Source organism: Mauremys mutica, chromosome 24 (assembly GCF_020497125.1).
Source record: "Mauremys mutica isolate MM-2020 ecotype Southern chromosome 24, ASM2049712v1, whole genome shotgun sequence".
NCBI lineage: Eukaryota > Metazoa > Chordata > Testudines > Geoemydidae > Mauremys > Mauremys mutica.
Window position 1 is genome coordinate 4,041,536 of NC_059095.1, and position 17,854 is coordinate 4,059,389.

Consider the following 17,854-nt stretch of genomic DNA (forward strand, 5'->3'; position numbering starts at 1 on the left):
GCTTGGTTGCCCTTGGAAATTAGCCTGAACTCCCAGGAGAAGGCTCTGAAGTCCTAAGCCTCAGCCCTGTCATTTTTCTTGCTCTTTCCTCCATGGGGCCAGGGCACCTCGCACCCACTGCCCGGCCCCCGTAGCAGTGCCCAGAGGAGCCGTCCTTTCCCTCCTCTGCCACCCCCCAAGTACAGGCAGGTTACAGAACACCGACTGCAGGCACAAGCCGGGTACTCAGTTGTGCGAGTGGCTGGGGGGTTAAGCCCTTCTCTGTGCATTTATGATCCCAAATACTCTTGCTCAAAGTGACTTTCTGAGTTAAGAGGGGCAGCGGTGGCTTGCTGGGAGAGAGGATTTCATGTCATTCAGGGATAATCCAGAGCAGAGCAGTAGCCAGTGGACTTGATCCAGCATTGCCCTGCTCCTCGGGGGGGGGGGGTATTTAAACCAGGGCAGGGTGCCCCCCGCTCCCAGATGAGAAGGGTGACGATGGGTATAGAGGAATGGGAAAGCAGGCCGGCTGGGGGAGGAGCGTGGATGCTGGCGGGTGAGCTGTGTGGGATGCAGGGGGCAATAGCTGGTGTGGCTGGTAAGCAGGAGCTGGTGTGACAGGAGACAGCTGTTGGTGCTGTTGGGGGGGACATGCAGTGGTGTTGCTGGGCCCAGGACCTTACAGAGACAAGGCAGGTGAGGAACTCACCTTTTTTTGTTCCTCACCCCAGCAGTCAGGCCAATAAAAGACATCACCTCCCTCCCCTCAGCTCTGTCTGATCACCAGGAAGAATTCGAACTCCCCCACCACTGCCCGAGGCAGAAAACCATCTGCCAGGATCTAGGCTTCCTCCCTGCGGAGGATGACTTGCCAGGAGGGAGTATTCCCTTTCCTGGCTGAGCAGAGGTAACTTCCCCCTTCCGCTGTGCCCAGAGGGGACGGCACCTGAACTGGGAATTCTGAGAAGGGAAACTTGAGGCTAAGCTGTCCCCCCCCCGCCCCCCAAGGCCAAGCCCCTCAGCTCTGTTCCTGGAGCAGAAACCTGCCTCCCTCCTCTACTTGTACGACCACTGTGCAGGCCTGGGCCCAGCGCCGCAGCTGCAGGAACCCCCTTGAAATCCAAGCTGAGGGTCCGGTCGGCCGTGTCCTGCGCCAAAAGGCCATTACGTGTAGTGACGGCAGCCACCGCTCTGCTCAGCTGGTTCCTGGCAGAACCTACCTGGGCAAAAACCTCCGAACAAAATAAAATATTGTTTCTACCTCTTCAGGCCCCGCCGCGTCTGTTACCGGAAGGGGGATCGCTGCCAGTGAGGGATTTCGCAGCACAAAGCGATGGCGGGAGCTGGTTGCAGGAGTGCAGGCGCAGAGCCTCACAGAACGGCCTGAGGCACCAGGCTGCGATTGCTTTCAATGGGCAGCGGGTTCCTAAAGGCCTCTGATGCTCTGGGCTGCAGAGATCAAGGCTTGGTCCTTTGTTACCTAGCGAGATCCCCGGGGCTGTCTGTGTGCCAAGCAGTCCAGCTACCAGCTTAACATTCTCCCACTCCCACCTGCAAAGCTGCCTCAGCTCACAGCCTGTGAGGGGTCAAACACCCTCCTCTGGCGGGAAGAGGGACAGGTGACTGGGTGGAAAATCCTCTCCCAACTCCTCACTTTTCACTCTCCCTCCCTTGTGGGCGGGGAAGGCGACACGCCACACGCTTAGCAATGCTGCGGCCCTCCGCCGACATGCAGTAGCCCCCAGGAGCCACAGCCGGGGACAGGCGCAGAGGAGCACGGAGCCCCCCACCTGACTCTCCGACCCCTGAGGCTCTGGGATGGGAGGGCATCCAATGCAGTGGTCATGGTAGCCAGCAAGAGAGGAGGGGCCAGCTGTGACTGACAATAGCTGATTTATTTCACAGGGAGGGGGTGGTCTCAGGTTCTAAGTCTGGAAGCAGCATGGCCTGCAGGCAGGGTCTGGGCTACGTGGCCAGCGCTGCCCTCCACTGGTGGCCCCAGAGCCTGCAGCTGCCCGAGCTCATTTAAGCACCCAGCCTGTCTCGGGGTCCCAGGCTGATTTCCCCCTTCCAGGCCAGCAGCTGTGGGCAGAGCGGAGAGCCCCCTCCGCTGCCTCCAGGAGGCGGCGAGGGACACCCCATGGCAGGTGATGCAGAGGACACCCATGAGGAGAAGGCCCCCACCCAGCAGGATCGCCAGGACGATGAAGATGAGGTGCTGCCGGTGCTGCGCCGCTGCAGGCTTGCTGGGAAAGACGGAGGGGTACGCCGGCGGGGAGCAGGAGTGGGAGAGCTCGTGGAAGGTGCAGAAGGGGGGGCAGGCGGTGCAGTTGTTGGCGGTGTCCCCCCGGCAGGTGTAGCAGGACGGGTGGCAGGTGGCACAGACCTGGGCAGGGTGTGGGCTCCTCTCCAGGCTGGGGGACCTCCTGGATCGGTTGTAATAGCGGGGAGGGCAGTAGGACAGGCAGAGGTGCTGGAACGCATAGAAGGCGCTGCTGCATTCTGCGGGGAGAGGTGAAAGGGTTAGCATGAGCCCAGGGCACCTCAGGCCACGTACTGCAACACGGGCTGAAATGCAGCCACCTCTAGGGTGGGCGGGCAAGGGCCAGCACAGAGCCGGCTGCACAGCTGTGGGGCACAATCCTACCGAGGTGCCCTGGCATGGCCAGTGCCCACACGCAGCAGCGGGGAGCCTGGGCCCAGATCCACAGAGCTATTTCAGTGGCAGTTAGGAGCCTAGATACCTTGGAGGATCTGGGCCTTGGTGTTTAAGGTCTCCTCCCAGAAAGCCCCCCACGTGGAGAGCACCGGTTACTGCTCTCTGCGGTACAAAGGGTTAAATGGGCCTTGCCTGGATTCAAACCTGTGACTCCAAGGAATCGAAGTGGTGTCTAGTTCCAGCCTGCAGCACAGAGCACTGATATCCCCTGGGGCTTAAGGCGAGACGGGCGCACTGAGAAACTCTCCGCTGCTTATGGCTGCGGGATTGAAAGCCAGAGACTGATTCAGCCCCAGGCCGGCCCGGTTTGCTGAACCCAAGTCGAATGGCTTAGCAGCCCCTCTAGCCAAGCCGGCCGTGCCCCATCGTAATGCCCGACTGAAGAGGGGGAAGGACACCAGGCTGACATGAAGCAGGCTTCCCTCAACTCATTCCTGGGGCCAGCAGGAGATGCCAGTAAGGCCAAGGCCCGGCGCACAGCACCCCTGAAAGGAGGGGGGTCTGTCACTCAGTGACCCCCCTGGCTCACTGGGGAGCGCCACTGATTGGATTTTTGGAAGACCCAGCCAGGAGAGTCTAAAGGGAACATCTTCAGGGCTGCTGCACGGATGTACCCCCCACCCCAGCTCACCAGGCAAATGGCCTCCTCTGAGGTGACTCCTGGGTGGCCAGCTGTCCTGGGGTAGGTGGGTGTCAGGGAGAGCCGGCAACGTGGCTGTGGATAACTCTTGACTTTGCCTGAGGACTACAGCAGAGCCCCATGCTAATGAATCTATTGGTGCCAGGGCGGTAACGAAGAACCAGGACGACTCACCCTCGCACACTCCCTTGGAATCCCGCCTAACACACTCGCTCACAACGGAGGCTGCTATCTTCCTGGCCGTCATGTCCTCGTCCGTTCCGTAGAGCTGCAGGACGAAGCTGGTGAGGAACCCTGGGAGAGGGGGTTCAAGACAGGAGGAGTTTCAGACTCGATGCAGTGGAGCCCATGATCCCAAATGCCACGAGTTCCCTACAAGTCACCCACCCGGGCACTTCACAGAGCTCTGGCCCTGAAGGCTCCTGGCGAGGGAGCTTTCAAGGATCCTAAGCAGGTGCAACCTCACTAGCTCCAGAATCCCCATAAGAAGAGGGAATTTAGCCCAGGCCCTGTGTATACTGAGAGGTGCAGGAGAAGGCTGGGATAAACAGGACAGCAAAGGAGGGGTGCACAGGGGAGGAAACGTAACCGGGCTCAGGGGCACCACTGGTTCCTGGTGCACAAGGGATTAACTCTGGCTCTGCTTCCCCTTGCACAAGCGTTCAGAGGAAGAGTGGTGAACAGCCACCTGGGAGACACCACTGCCTTTGGGAACAGTCGCTCCCACTGGGAGATGGCAACGTAACAACTAACCCGGGAAGAGACCTTGCTGCCTGGAACTCCTCTGCTGGCCTACAGGGGAACATGGCTCCAGTTCTTTAGGCACATCCCCGCTCGCCGAGCTGTTCAGCAGCCTGGGATGTCCTGCACTCTGCTCACCCTCAGCAAACCAGAGGAAAAGCAGCTGTAGCGATAGCAACGGGGCTCTTGCATACGTCTCCTGCATGATGGGGACGCTCACCTGTGTTGTAAGCATCACCCTTGTTCTCTAGGAAGAGCGTCCAGGTGCCCCGTGGATCCTCATCCCAGAAGTGTGTGGACATGAAGGACCAATCCCTGTAGCCCTGGTTGCTGGTGTCGTATGGCCTAGCGGGGGCGGGGGAAGGGAAATGCACAAACCCTTCAGACTTTGGACTCTAGAAGGTCATGGGATGCACTTCAGAACCCCAGAGGTGAGCGTTGGACAAGTATCCGGGTTCTTACGATGGCAGCATCAAATGTACCAGAGCCCGAGAGACCTGGCTTGTCTTAACCATTTGCCTTTCGAGCAGGAAGAGTTCTCGAAGCAGCCTGCACCTCACAGCCCTGCTGGGGTAACTGTCTTCTGGGCGTACGCTGCTCCCCTGCTTGGGTCAGGAAGGAACCTGTGCCCCTGTAATCTAGTGCATTGTGGAGGTCAGCACTGGCCACTGTTGGAGACCGGATACCACACCAGATAATCCACTGATCCATCCCAGTGCGGCAGTTCTGATGTCCCCAGCGCAATGGTTCCATATAGAGACACGACCTACCTCTCATCTAGCTGGGACCCCCTTGTCCCCCGCACACTCGCCTTTAGCAATATGGGAAGGGCAGGGTGGTTGTAACCCCGACACCTGTTCGTGACCCCCTGCAGGGTCGTGACCTGCAAGTTGAGAACTCCTATCCTAGTGCCACAGCTCGTTTGGAGCAATCACACTCCCTGAGATTCAGGTTTTAAGTTTCTATAGCCATGAAATTCCCATTTGATCACTGCAGGCTGCGCACACACACACCCCGTGGAAGTACCAGCAGGAAGTGTTCAGTCCACACCTTACCTGATGGCCACCAGGGTGGACTTGGTTCCCATTGGGCTGGTCAGAGAGATGGCCAGATCCCCTCTCCTGCTGTAGCTTAGAGAGATGCGGACCTGGACGTGCTCCAGGGAGCGGATATGCCTGGTCCTCCCAATGCAGGTGGAGACTTCTTTGCTGACAGTGAGTTTTGAGCCTATCTCCCTGCCAGGAGACAAGAGGAGGAGGTGAAGGCGTCTGCCCCAGCTTGGGGCCCAGAAACCCAATGAGACCAGGTATGGGGGAGTCTGCTACTAAAGCCTCTTGCTTCAGCAGATATTTTTTAATGAAACCACAAAGGAACAGCATCAGGTCAGGTGTGTCCAGCAAACCGGAGCTAAAGCACAGCAGAGCTTTGGGATAGAAGTTCATAGGGTCCAAGCAGAGGATGGGGATCACTCTTTGCGGGCAGGGTTATTATTTTTCTGGGGGAGGACCCCCCAGTGACCCAGCTCTTGTCCCCATGAAAATGAGGGACAGGCAGTCACTAATCTTTGCTGCCACCCCCTTTAACACCCACACAGAACTGAAACTGCAGGAGCTCCTGAAGTGCTGTGGTGTTTGTAAGTATCCAGCCCATACTTGAGACCTTGGGATGGAGACCAGGTTCCCATTTCCCTGTGAAAATGTCCTCGGGAAGTGGTTCCCAGCTCCTGCTTTGTGCACAGAAAGGCTTTTCTACCAGGATTTCCCCTGTAACGCACAACACAAGGGGTCAGATTCCAACAGGATTTCTTCTCTTACAGGGGCACGTAGACAACCTTGATGGAACACTTCCTCTGGGGCCTGGTCGTAGTCCACTTCTTGGCCAGGTCCACCAGATCGCCAGCATCCAGGAGTCCATAGCCGTAATGGTGGCTTACTGAAAAACAGAGACAGCCAGCCCAGGGAAGGGTCAACGAGCCCCAACACTGGACTGCTGAGCCGTGACTCACGGAAGCTTATTGCTGCCAGATATGCTGGTGAAAAATCAGCTCTTAGATACCCAAAGAACCAGCATTTTCTTTCGCAGTAAGCATGAGAGGTGCACTTGGTCTAGATGCTGCAGCATTTGTGGACACCATCAACTGCTGATGAAGGCTGGTAAGGGCTGCAAGCCTCTTGTTCTTTTAAATACCATGGCGGAAGTAACTAGGGTCCCGGGGTCCCGGTAGCAATTTGCATTGAGTAAAGATCTAACGAGCAGCCTCACCTTTGCGTCCGACTCCGTTCAGGACCCAGTCTTCTGCCTGCAGGTGGGCTGGCTTGGAGGCTCTCACCACGAGATGCTGCATGTCACGCCAGGTCAGTGCTGGGCTAGAGACAAGGAGCACTTTGGGAAAGAGGTCTCCTGTATCAAAAGGCTGAGGTGACTCTGGGGCTGGCGAGAGGGGGCAGGTGGCTTCTGCTCATCCACACAGCAGGTAGAGCATGGGCAAGCTTTCTCCAGACAGTCCCAGCTTGGAGAGGCCACGTGACAGGGTTAACAGCAGACCATCTGTGGCTCATTCAGTCCTTGGCTTCTCTGCCAACATGGGGGCCAGTTAGGGCAGATGGTGGGTGGGACACCCAGCCATGTGGACTGGATGGAGACCCACCAACTGGTTTCCCGCAGGCAGCTGAACAGCTGGAAGGGGGCGCTAGCTTTGGTTCCCTGTAATGAATCCCTGGAGAGGAGCCTGCGCAACCCAGCTCATCGTGAGCTATTTTAGTTACCGTGTTTGCTTTTGATGGGGACATATTTTGACCGTAATCCCTACAGACATTCTAACGGACTCTGGAAAGAGGCCCTAGCAGATTCCCTGGGGGTAGCGGCTTCGTTGCCGAGGCAGGGGCAGCCTGAGGAGGTAGGAGTGCAGCGTGAACGCGTGTTCTACCTACTTGGCCTCCAGAGCGAGCGCGATCATCCCGGCAGCCAGGGGGGCAGAGGCCGAGGTGCCCGTGTGCTTGTCGGTGCAGCGGTGCCGCAGGTCAGTTGTCACCTGGGGAGAGATGGTAGGTGAGGAAGCCATGGGATTGGCTTCTCAGAGAGATGCAGAGACACATCCTGTGCTGAATCGTCTGCTGGGTCTGAGCAGCCTTTGCTGGTAAAGGAGCAGCAGTGAAATTCAGGGCAGAACTCTCAAGCCATCAGTCTGCTCCGCAGTCGGCCAGAAGGGGTCACTGCTGAGCTGCCTCTGGGCTCGAGTGCAGCCTTAACCTAGGGGAGAGAGGAACAGGCGGGGGGGGGACTCACGATCTGCTTCTCGCTCTTGATGCCGCTGCTGTAGGTGGTGGTGAGGGTGGAGGCGCAGGCCTCGCTGTACCAGGGCACCCGGCCACTCTGGGTCGCGCTGCCCACCGACAGGGTGTAGATGCTGTTGGTGTACCCGTCGCAGTTACAGTTGTCGGAGTGGATGCCGCCATTGCCAGAGGCCCAGACGAAGAGAGACCCCAGGCCGCCGCGCCCCTGTGGGGAGGGGAGCAAGCAGGGACCAGTGTTACACTGCGGGGTGGGGACAGAGTCCCTGCTGCAGTGGTGTTAATATGGGGCTAACGTGACACAGGGCTCCTCCCGGCTCCCCTGTCTGTTGGCAGTGGGGGGATTCCTGGGTCCTGGCTACAGCTGACCTCGTTTCCATGGAAACACAATATACTGTAGTTAAGCGGACCAATCCCCACCTGCCGCAGCATGCGTACAGGGTGCTATTTCGGAGGGGGATGGGAGTAAATAGGAAGGGCGGGGCTAGTCCCATGTAAAATTATACCCAACATTTGTCTGTACTGCATCAAACCAAGGCTCAAGCTAGCTTAGCCTTTAGCAGCAGGCCGGCTCGGATGCGTCAGTGGAGGGCAAAAAAGGACCCAGCACCCAGGGCCATGTCGTGCATGGGGAGCAGAATTCTTCCCTGAACTGGCCCCAGCTGCCTGGCCGAATGCTGCCCCGCTGGGGGGCTAGCGTAGCAGAGTGCCCAGTTCGGTGCTCTCCAGCCCACGTCATCCCTCCCCTTCAGAAGCCACAAACCCCCTTTTCAGAGGCAACGAGCCAGCAAAGGAACCAAGCCCAGAGCCTGCGCTTACATTCACTATCCCCTTGTAGAAAGCTTCCAGGGCCAGGATCCCAGGTCCATCCACAGTTTTACCATCATCCTCTGGGCCCCAGCTCGCGCTGTAGATGTGGATGTGTTGGGGGCGGAAACTCAAGGACTGAGCCTCCACGATGTCCGTGATGGGCCCATCGAGCATCCTCACACCTGTGCGGCCAGGGAAGAGAGGGCGGCTAGGTCAGAGGTCTCAATGAGCCAGCACTGCCCTTAAGAGGCCCATGAGCCTCTCCCACTCCAGGTCAGGCAGGCGTCTCCAGTTGCTGACGTTAGCATGCAAGCCTCCATGTTAGCCTCATAACCATGGCCCTACCAAATTCACAGCCATGAAAAACGCGTCACAGACCAGGAAATCAGGTCCCTGTACTGTACAGATTTCGCAGGGGAGACCAGCGTTTCTCAAATTAGGGGGCCTGACACTAAAGGGACTTGCAGGGGGTGGGGGTGTCACAAGGTTATTTATGGGGGGGTTGCTGTATTGCCACCCTTACTTCTGCGCGCCCTTCAGAGCTCGGCGGCTGGAGAGTGGCGGCTGCTGACTGAGCATCCAGCTCTGAAGGCAGCGCTGCTGCCAGCAGCAGCGCAGAAGTAAAGGTAGCAGTACCGCAACCCCCCCTACAATAACCTTGTGACCCCCCCACAACTCCTTTTCGGGCCAGGACCCCTACAATTACAACACTGTGAAATTTCAGATTTAAATAGCTGAAATCATGAAATTTACAATTTTTTAAATCCTATGACCGTGAAATTGACCAAAATGGCCTGTGAATTTGGTAGGGCCCTAATCATAAGGTAGCCAACAGCTCTTCAAATCCGTTTGCAGCAGCTAAGCAAGAGCTCCCTCTAGTGTCACTCAAGGCTCCAGCTTCAGCCAGGTCAGCCTAACCCTGAGCACTTTGTTCAGCGCAATGCTCAGGCATTAACCAGTCAATCTCTGTAGCTATGGCAGCATGGTGAGGCAGGGATGGGGTTTTCGCTATTCTACAGACAGACGCACAGAGGTTAAGGGACCAGATGTTCAGAGATGCTGAGCACCTGCAATTCTCATTGGCTTCAAATGGATTTGTAACTACTTGCTCCTGCTGCAAAATAAAAAAATAATCAATCGGGTCCTAACGGATTGTCCAAGCCCATGCAGTACGTAAGCGGCGGAGCTCCTGCTCTCATGCCCTGTGCTCAATCCACTAGACCGTGCTGCCTCTTAGGATAGTTGCAGCCGGTTTTAACCAAGAGTTTGGTTTGAGAGGCCAGAACTGCCCTTATGCTGTACAGCCAAGTCCCTGTTCTGGGGCCATGCACTCTCCCAGAGGTCTGGGCAAGCTCGGGACCTCCCTTCCCATGGTATCTGGGAAGTATCACACCAAGAAAGCAGGTTGCTTACCTCCAATTTTTGCATTGTACGCAACGCCGACTCCACAGAGTCTGTTGTTGGCTGCAGCTGCCACCTCTCCTGCGCAGCGTGTCCCGTGCCTGAGGGACAGAGGCAGGGAGCAAGAGTCAGCACAGCCATATCTGCCAGCCAAACAGCCAGATTCCCCCATATGCTCTGCCTTGCCATGAGGGACAGCGCATGCTAATGCTGACTAGCGGCTGTTCCTCTCCCTGGAATATTCCACTGGAGCAGGGAAGTTCCCTCCTTAAGTCACCTTGGGGGTCACTTTCCATTTGGACAGGACTCAGTCACGTGCAAGTCGTGGGAAGTGGTGCAGTAAGTGCTGGCAGGTGGGATGAGAGAGAACCACTGAAACCACCCAGCCTGCCTGATGGCCCAGAGAGCATTACATTTGGTCACCGTGAGAGGAGGAGGGGCCAGACACAAGGTTAGGATCCTCCTATTTGAATCAGCTGGGGATTCAAGGTACTGGCACTCTGGGGTACATTGCGCCCTGCATACACACACTGGTGAGCCTGCCAGACCAATAGCGCGCTCGTAACATCTTCACTACAGCTGAGACACTGCTTAGTGTCACTGCCTAGGTAGGTACAATCCTGAGGCAGATCCCTCTGACTCCAATCCAAGTGCCTGACTGTCCCCCCGCAGGAACACATATGCTTTGTAACCCTAGTCCTTCATTGTTCAGGGACAGAATTCGCTTCCACCTTCTTCATCTCAATGCATTCTAATAGTGACTCTCGTGACACATCAAGAGGACAACCATGGAGATTAGCTCTACCAGAGAGACAAAATCCCCGGGGCAGGGGATTTAGATCTGACACCCCAAGCAGCAGCACCCCCGTTTGCTGCGGGAACTCACCGATTCTCATCCCAGATGTTGTAACGAGGCTGTGGGTCGGGATCGTTACTGTTGAAGTCATAACTCGCAAGGGGATCCTAAAGCAAGACGAAACACGAAGGTGAGAAGACCCTGCTTTAGAAAGTGTGTCTTTGTTACAATGGACATTATACGTTCGATTTAACCCCGAGAACGAAGCCAACAACCAGGTAAATAATCAGCATCTATAGAGCACTCCACATGGTGAGTGTTACCATGTGCTCCTATGGGACACTGATAACAATAGCCCAGGGGTTAATCCAGGGAAATCCTATGGCCTGTGTTACACAGGAGGGCAAACTAGATGATCAGAGTGGTTGCTTCTGGACTAATAATCTATTAATCCGTATTTTAATAACAGGAAACTAAAGTAATTCAGTAGCAGAGACAGGATTAGAACAGGAATTCCTGGCTCCTAGCCCTGTGCTCAGTCCACTGGGTTACTGCCTCAATGATATTCAAACACAGCAACCACTTGCCTCTTACAGCCCAGCCATCAAGAATGAAGAGGTTTTTTTATTACACTCACTCTCACTCTCATATTAAACAGGATTTAATTAAACCAGCGCAACTTTGTAGACCACTCATCTGGTTTAAACCCAGTTACACCAGTTTAATTTAGATGCAAGTTAAACTGATAGAAAATAGGTTTAAATCAATGGCCACAACTTTCACTGGTTTGACAAGGTCTACTTATAATCACAGCTTTGGTGAAACTGGCGCTACTCTGTGTTTTGACCAGAGCACGAGGATACCTAATGCTTTACAAAGGAAGTCTGTGTCATTATCTCCATTTTAAAAATGGGGAAATGGAGGCAAAAGGAGGTAAAAGGTCACTTGCTAAAATAACCCAGCAGGTCTGTGGCAAAGCCAGGAATAGAAGTCAAGTCTCCTGAATCCCATCCCAGTGCTTTGTCCATTAGCCCAGTGGCTCTCAAGGGGTACGTGTACCCCTAGCGGTAGGCAGAGCTCTTCCAGGGTGTCCATCAACTCATCTAGATATTTGCCTAGTTTTACAACAGGCTACATAAAAAGCCCTAGCAAAGCCAGTACAAACTAAAATTTTAGACAGACATTGATTTGTTTATGCTGCTCTATAGACTATACACTAAAATGTAAGTACAATATTTATATTCCAATTGATTTATTTTATAATTATACGGTCAAAATGAGAAAGGAAGCAATTTGTCAGTACTAGTGTGGCTGTGACGCTTTTGTATTTTTACGTCCGATTTTACAAGCAAGTCGTTTTTAAGTGAGGTGAAATTTGGGGCTATGCAAGACAAATCAGACTCCTGAAAGGGGGACAGTCGTCTGGAAGGGTTGAGAGCCCCTGCATTAGCCCATGCTGCCTCTCTGGGAGAGGATATGGCTGGGAGGGAGGGAGGAGTCAACCCAACTTCTATGCAATTTAGAGGACATACGAGGTGCACTATAGATGATCACTCATTTAGGAGCTTCAATTGCTCCTTTCTCCATTCGTTTTCTAAACATGTGCTGGGATTCAGCTTCCTCTAATTACATCTCGTCATGTTTCTTTGGTCTTGGATATTTCTTTTATAGAAGCCATTTCAAACTTCGACAGTTTCCCTCACTGAAGAGGCTAAGCCTTTTGATCCAGCCATCCAGATGCTGGGCTCCCCAGGGCTGAGCCCCACCACACCAGGATAAAGGTTCTGTCACAGCTTCTCCTCTTCCTTGCAGGAAATATGCTGCAAAGAAGCACCTAGAAGAAGCTGATCAATCCCAAACAACTCAGCTGTGGAGGTCCCAACATTGGGATGCCTGGATAGTTTCAGATTGATCTTACGTAGTTAGCAGACAGATCGGGGTGGTCTCTCTCCAGTCCGTCATCCAGGATGGAGAGCACCACGCCCAAGCCGGTGTACCCCTTGCTCCAAGCCGTAAGGATGTTCAGGTCTGGACGGACGTCGTTGTTCTGAAACAAAAGCCAGACCAGGTTTGAGCACAAAGGTCCATTCTGGCCTGTGATCTATGAATCACCTTTACGAATCGTAGAATTGTAGGACTGGAAGGGACCTCGAGAGGTCTTCTAGTCCAGACTCCGGCACTCAAGGCAGGACTAAGAATTATCTAAACTATCCCTGACAGGTGACTGGCTAACCTGCTCTTAACAACCTTCAATGACAGAGATTGTTCTGATTTATTACCAGTATTATTCCTACTTTACAACTAAGGAAAATGAGGCATGCAGTGGTGAAATGAATGCCTCAAGCAAGTCAGAGCTGAAGAATAAAAGCCAGGAGTCCTGGCACCCGGTTGGCCGCTCTAAACGCTAGAACCCACTTCCTCACGGACCGTTAAACCAAGAGGAGAATCAGACAGGAGGAGGTAACAGAATATAAATTCTTACCATGTACCACTGTTTATGGAACCAAGGATCTGTTGGCACGACAGTGATGGTTCTTTTCGTACGCCTCTTCAGCGTTTGCTGCTCAAACCAGTGGACCTAGACGGACAGGAGTCACCCTTCTTAATGCCAGGGAAAGCAGCAAGTTCCTCTTCGCCGGTCTACTCCCAGTGACAGATTTCACCTCCCATTGTACATTTCCCATACCATTTAAGCCTTGGTGGAAGGGCCATTTTAACCATACATCCAGAGGTTTTCCATAGCCATCGAAGTAGATCTCATTTCCTGAAGCTTTAGTCTGTGGTTACAAAGCACTAACAGAAAAGACCCCCTATCAATTCCTAACCAAATCAGTTCCAAAGTCTGTTACAGACATTGTAACTAACAGGGCACCAAATTAATTAGGAGATCTTTGGCAAATGCATCCGAGGTTTGCCTCTAGAAGACTACTTCTAGGAAAAATAACATTGGCAGTCGCTCATGATAAGATAAAAGGGCTATTGGTCCTTATGCTTCAGATCTGATCACAAGCTGGAGCTCAAGAAGAAAGCCCCTCCACCAAACAAACAAACAGCGGATAGTAACATACTATTAGTTCTCCTGGTCCTCTGATGCACTGGCCACTGTCAGGGACGGGCTATCAAAGTAGGTGGGACCCTGCATTCAAGATTACACATGCTGGTTTGACAGCACAGCAACTCCATTCAACCAGTGCCTGATCTGCAGTATTTATAGACAGAACTATGGAAGCCAATCCCTTGGCCGATCCCTTTCCACCTTAGCTTGGACAGGAGGAAAGAGCCCATGCTACGTCTCAACCAGAAGTCAGGAGCTCCATGCAGGAGTAACTCGGTGATATTCTCTGCCCTGTACTATGCAGGAGGCCAAACTAGAGGCTCACAATAGTCCAGTTAAAATTCACAAACACATTTTCTAACAAGCTGAAGTTCTTTTGAGCTTCCACCACAAATTACACTCTGTTCACCTTGGGCTCTCGTTTCAGATGCACATGCCAGCCCCAGTGTCTGTTCAGGGATTCCTGCACCATGCCTCGGTGTTTGAAATGGTAATAGTGTTCCCCTTCAATTATCTGCAGAAAGAAGAGTTATATATAAGGCTATGACACGGGTGACAACCAGAAGCCACCAGGGAAATTAACCATGTATGCCTTTCAGCATAATAAACTGCAGGATCTGGCATTCTCTGAGTGTACAAGCCAGAGCTCTTCTCCCCTATAACCACTTCCTCTGGGCATACTTTAATATATAAAAACAGAACAGAGAGTTGTGTGGGGTGGTTTTATTTTTTTTACTGGCCTGTTGCATACTGGCCTGTTGCAAATGCCTTTGTCATTTTAAAATTCCCTTCAGAGTAATGGAGAACTAACGTTTCTGATCAACCTGCCAACTGCTGGCTGACTGGGATGGGTCTCTCCATGTTTCCATTTTCTCAGTCATGGGGCACTAGGTGAAACCACAGTGAGTGGCAGTTTGAATGGAATTTTGTCTCCCCACAGGACAGGCATCCGCCGAAGATCCCCAGCTCTGAACACTCCAGAGAGCTGGTTCCACAATCGGTTAGCAAGTGACGTATTTTAAAGCGAAAGGCGGAGAGAAACAAGACAAAGATCTGCACAGCCTTTTAAATATTCTAGGAGGCCATTTGGATGCTACAGCAGAAAGGTAGGGAAGGACACAGAGGTGGAGCTGATAAAGAGGAAATCCTTGTAATAGCCAATCTCAAGCACAGAGTCTCTGCTTAAGAGAGAAAAATGTTTTGTGGCAAGTTTCGGCTTAGAACTAGGTTATTCATGCAGCTGAGTTACCCTGAAAACAGGCCTATACAATGGTAAAGACAAGCAGTTGTTACTTAGCCAAGCACCACTCGGATAAAGGTTGGTTTGGCGATTGAAACATTACCTTGTAGGGAACATACTGCCAAGGAAACAGCAGAGGGTGGAAAAGGGGCAATCAGATGTTCAACTACCCAGACTCAAGGTGAATGGAAGGTGGGGAGTGGTTGCACTATTTCAGAAGTCTCAGCAATGTAGAACACCTAGAATAAAGGACACGTAGAAATCCTAGAGTATATTCAGAGAGCGACTGTGAGAGGAATCAAAGAAAAAGGGCTAAGAAGATAATGGATTTTGGAACGAGGTCTGAAGGAGGTGACATTGAATTAGTGGGACACCTGGCTGTATGAAGCACCTGCATTCCTCCTGCCCTGGATTTTATGAAGAGGGCAAACCATTGTATGATCAAAGCAAGCACCATGGAAGATGGGTAGGTCAATATCTGAAAAAAAATCAAGGTGGAAAGTCAGTTGGGGGCTTGTTTTGGTATAACAGAAGATCAGATTAAAAGGTGGGGAGAGGAGGTCGTTTGTAACCAAACAGCTGCTCCAGTGGCCTAAAACCAGTTGTTTAGGCAGAGAAGGTGAATTTGATTTCTTATTGATTTACGGGGATACATGGCAGGATGATGGCTGTCGGCTATTTAGAACTAAAAGGTGATAAAGCTCTCTTTCAGATAAGGGTGTCCACTGGCAGGCTGGCTTTGTGTTTGGTAAGATAGTTTAAACTAGGGAGGCAGCATAATCTAGTGGATAGAGCACCAGCCTGGGAGTCAGGACCCCTGGGTTCTGTTCCCAGCTCGGCCACTAACCTGGTGCATGACTTTGGGCAAGTCACTTCCTCTGCCTTCCTCCCACCCTTTATCAGTCTGGTCTCTTTAGACTGTGAGCTTTTCAGGACAGCAGCGGTCTTTTACTAGACGTTTGTACAGAACCTAGCACAGCAGGGCCCCAAACCTCAACTGGGGCCCTCTAGGTTTTAAAACACTAGATAAATATAAATAAAAAGGTGCAGAGAATGCGTCCAGAGAGACCAGGGAATGCTGAACAGAGCCATGGACTGCAGGGTTTGCAAAAGCAAATATTCCCTTCCTGTATTACTATTACATTATTAAAAATTTAATGGAAATGTTTTCATTAATCTGGGATTTTTTGGTAAATATTTTTTTTTTAACCAAAACTTAATTATGGGCCCAACTATAACGAGAGAGACCTGGTCTGCACCAAACTTTTTTTCCTTAAATTGCCATCCATTACTAATCCCCTGGTGGCAGCGTTAGTACAGATAATGGGCTGGACACCAGTGATATTCTTTCTATACAACCTTGCTGTATAATAGGCCTCTCTTTAAAGATTCATTTGCATCTGTTGTCAATGCCATATGCATCGTATATGCTTTTAGCTTGAGCCATTGCATGAGGAGGAATTGGTAATGATGCTAGAATGTCACCATCTAAAAATAAAAATAGACCCTGAGAAAAAGCTTCTCAGATACAGATATGAGAGAGAAGAGGGAGTGCGAGGGGAGGAAAATGGATAAATAAGAGGCAAGGTTTGCAGGAGAAAAAGATTGCAACATCAAATGGCACCTATGCAGGGCTGGCCCGGAAGCCTCCTACTTAGTCCTAGGTGCAGTGTAGTAATTTCAGTTCTGGAATAGTCATCTTTAATTGCACGCCATGCGAGGTCACCCTCAGAAGTGTGAACTTCTCCAGCAGGTCAGCCTGTCATCAGCTCCCACTGCAGGCAATGGGGTGGAGGAGTGACCTGGCCCCCTGGCTCTCAACAGGAGCTTCTCCATCTGGGGAACAAATGTTGGGGTGTCTTTGGAGGGAGGAGGGTATGCTTCACTCCCCAGCCCCCCTTTTAGAAACATCTCTTCCCCCCCCACTTCTTGGAAAGGGGGGTTGGAACAGGAAAGTGACTGAATCCATGGGGAAGGACTGGAAGGGTGTTGGGAAGGAGAAGGGAAGAGTTTGGGAGCAGCCACTCATGGGAAGGGGGTGTTCAGTGGGGCAGGAGCCTCAGGAAAAGCAGGGTTTGGGGCAGGGGGAGAAGGTTGCTGGGGCTAGGGGTGGCATTTGCAGATTGCCCCTCTTCCACCACCCTGCCCCCTTCCCCTATTTGCCCCCTGCCCCCCCTCCCCAGAGCAGCCCCCCGCCCCTCACCTGCCCCAGGCAGAGCAGCCCGTGCTTGCGGGCCAGGCGCTCCGCCTCCCGGGCCCCCGCGGGCACCCTCACCGCCCAGCTGCTCAGGTAGATGCTGAGCCCGCCCAAGCAGCAGGAGGCGCCGGCCAGCAGCAGCAGCAGCAAGAGCCGGAGCCAGGCAGCCGCCCCCGCCATGGCTCCGCCCAGGGCGCGGATCCGGGCTCCCCTGCACAGGGGGAAACGCGGGGCCGCCCCCGCCAAGGAGCCCTTAAATACACACCCCCCCGCCCCGGAGCTGCGGCCTAGCGCTATGCCTGGAGCCGGGGCCTCGATTTTGCCTCTCTCCCGGGCCGGGGAAGGCTTCCTCGGGCTGCCCCACTCCACGTGTTCACACCCCGGCCCAGCCGGGGTCGCCATAGCAACCGCAAGCCGAGGGAGCCAGGCACGGCCACCTCGGCTCCCAACAAACTACAACTCCCAATGGGCTTTGCGAGGAGAGGCGGTAGTTCATGGGCTGCGAAGCCTTATGGGTGTTGTAGTTTTTTGTAAAGCCTCGCGCGCGTGTGTGTTTTCTGCTTCCTATGATGATATTTGCCGGGCTGGAGCATCGTCTGTGATTGAAAGAAGATGACAAAGCGGGGGTGGGGAGGCTTTCTTTTTGTAATAAATATGTTTGTAAATATATTTTATTATTATCATTGCTTTGCATCAAGATAGCGCCTAGGGAGCTCGGATCATGAGCCAGGACTGCCCTGTGCTAGGCGCTGTCTAAATACAGAACTAAAAGACAGCCCCTGCCCCCAAGAGCTCACCATTGCAATCACTGTGTGCACCCCATCTCCTTTGTCAGGCTCTGCCCCCCCGCCTGCTACCTTGGCTCCCACCTGCCCGGCTCTCACAGGCAGGCAGCCCCTGGCCAGAGAATGCCACAGTCTTGCTTCCCAAGCAAGGGGCGCAGCCGGGGAGCTGGTTTGCTAGGGACGATCCTTATTTGCAGG

At 53.2% G+C, this 17,854-nt stretch overlaps 1 protein-coding gene across 1 annotated transcript; it reads right to left on the reverse strand.

Annotated features, from left to right (window-relative positions):
• Positions 1-1,042: 1,042 nt before the first annotated feature.
• On the reverse strand, positions 1,043-17,109 carry PCSK4 (proprotein convertase subtilisin/kexin type 4). Its single transcript, XM_044998599.1, has 15 exons — positions 16,878-17,109; positions 13,844-13,948; positions 12,862-12,957; positions 12,298-12,426; positions 10,470-10,546; positions 9,596-9,684; positions 8,192-8,364; positions 7,368-7,580; positions 7,013-7,113; positions 6,345-6,448; positions 5,897-6,014; positions 5,138-5,317; positions 4,303-4,427; positions 3,516-3,635; positions 1,043-2,484 (listed from the first exon to the last, which is right to left on the reverse strand). Exons 1-15 carry the CDS (start codon positions 17,049-17,051, stop codon positions 1,901-1,903), a joined length of 2,388 nt encoding a protein of 795 aa, XP_044854534.1. The 5' UTR covers positions 17,052-17,109; the 3' UTR covers positions 1,043-1,900.
• Between the last annotated feature and the right edge of the window lie 745 nt (positions 17,110-17,854).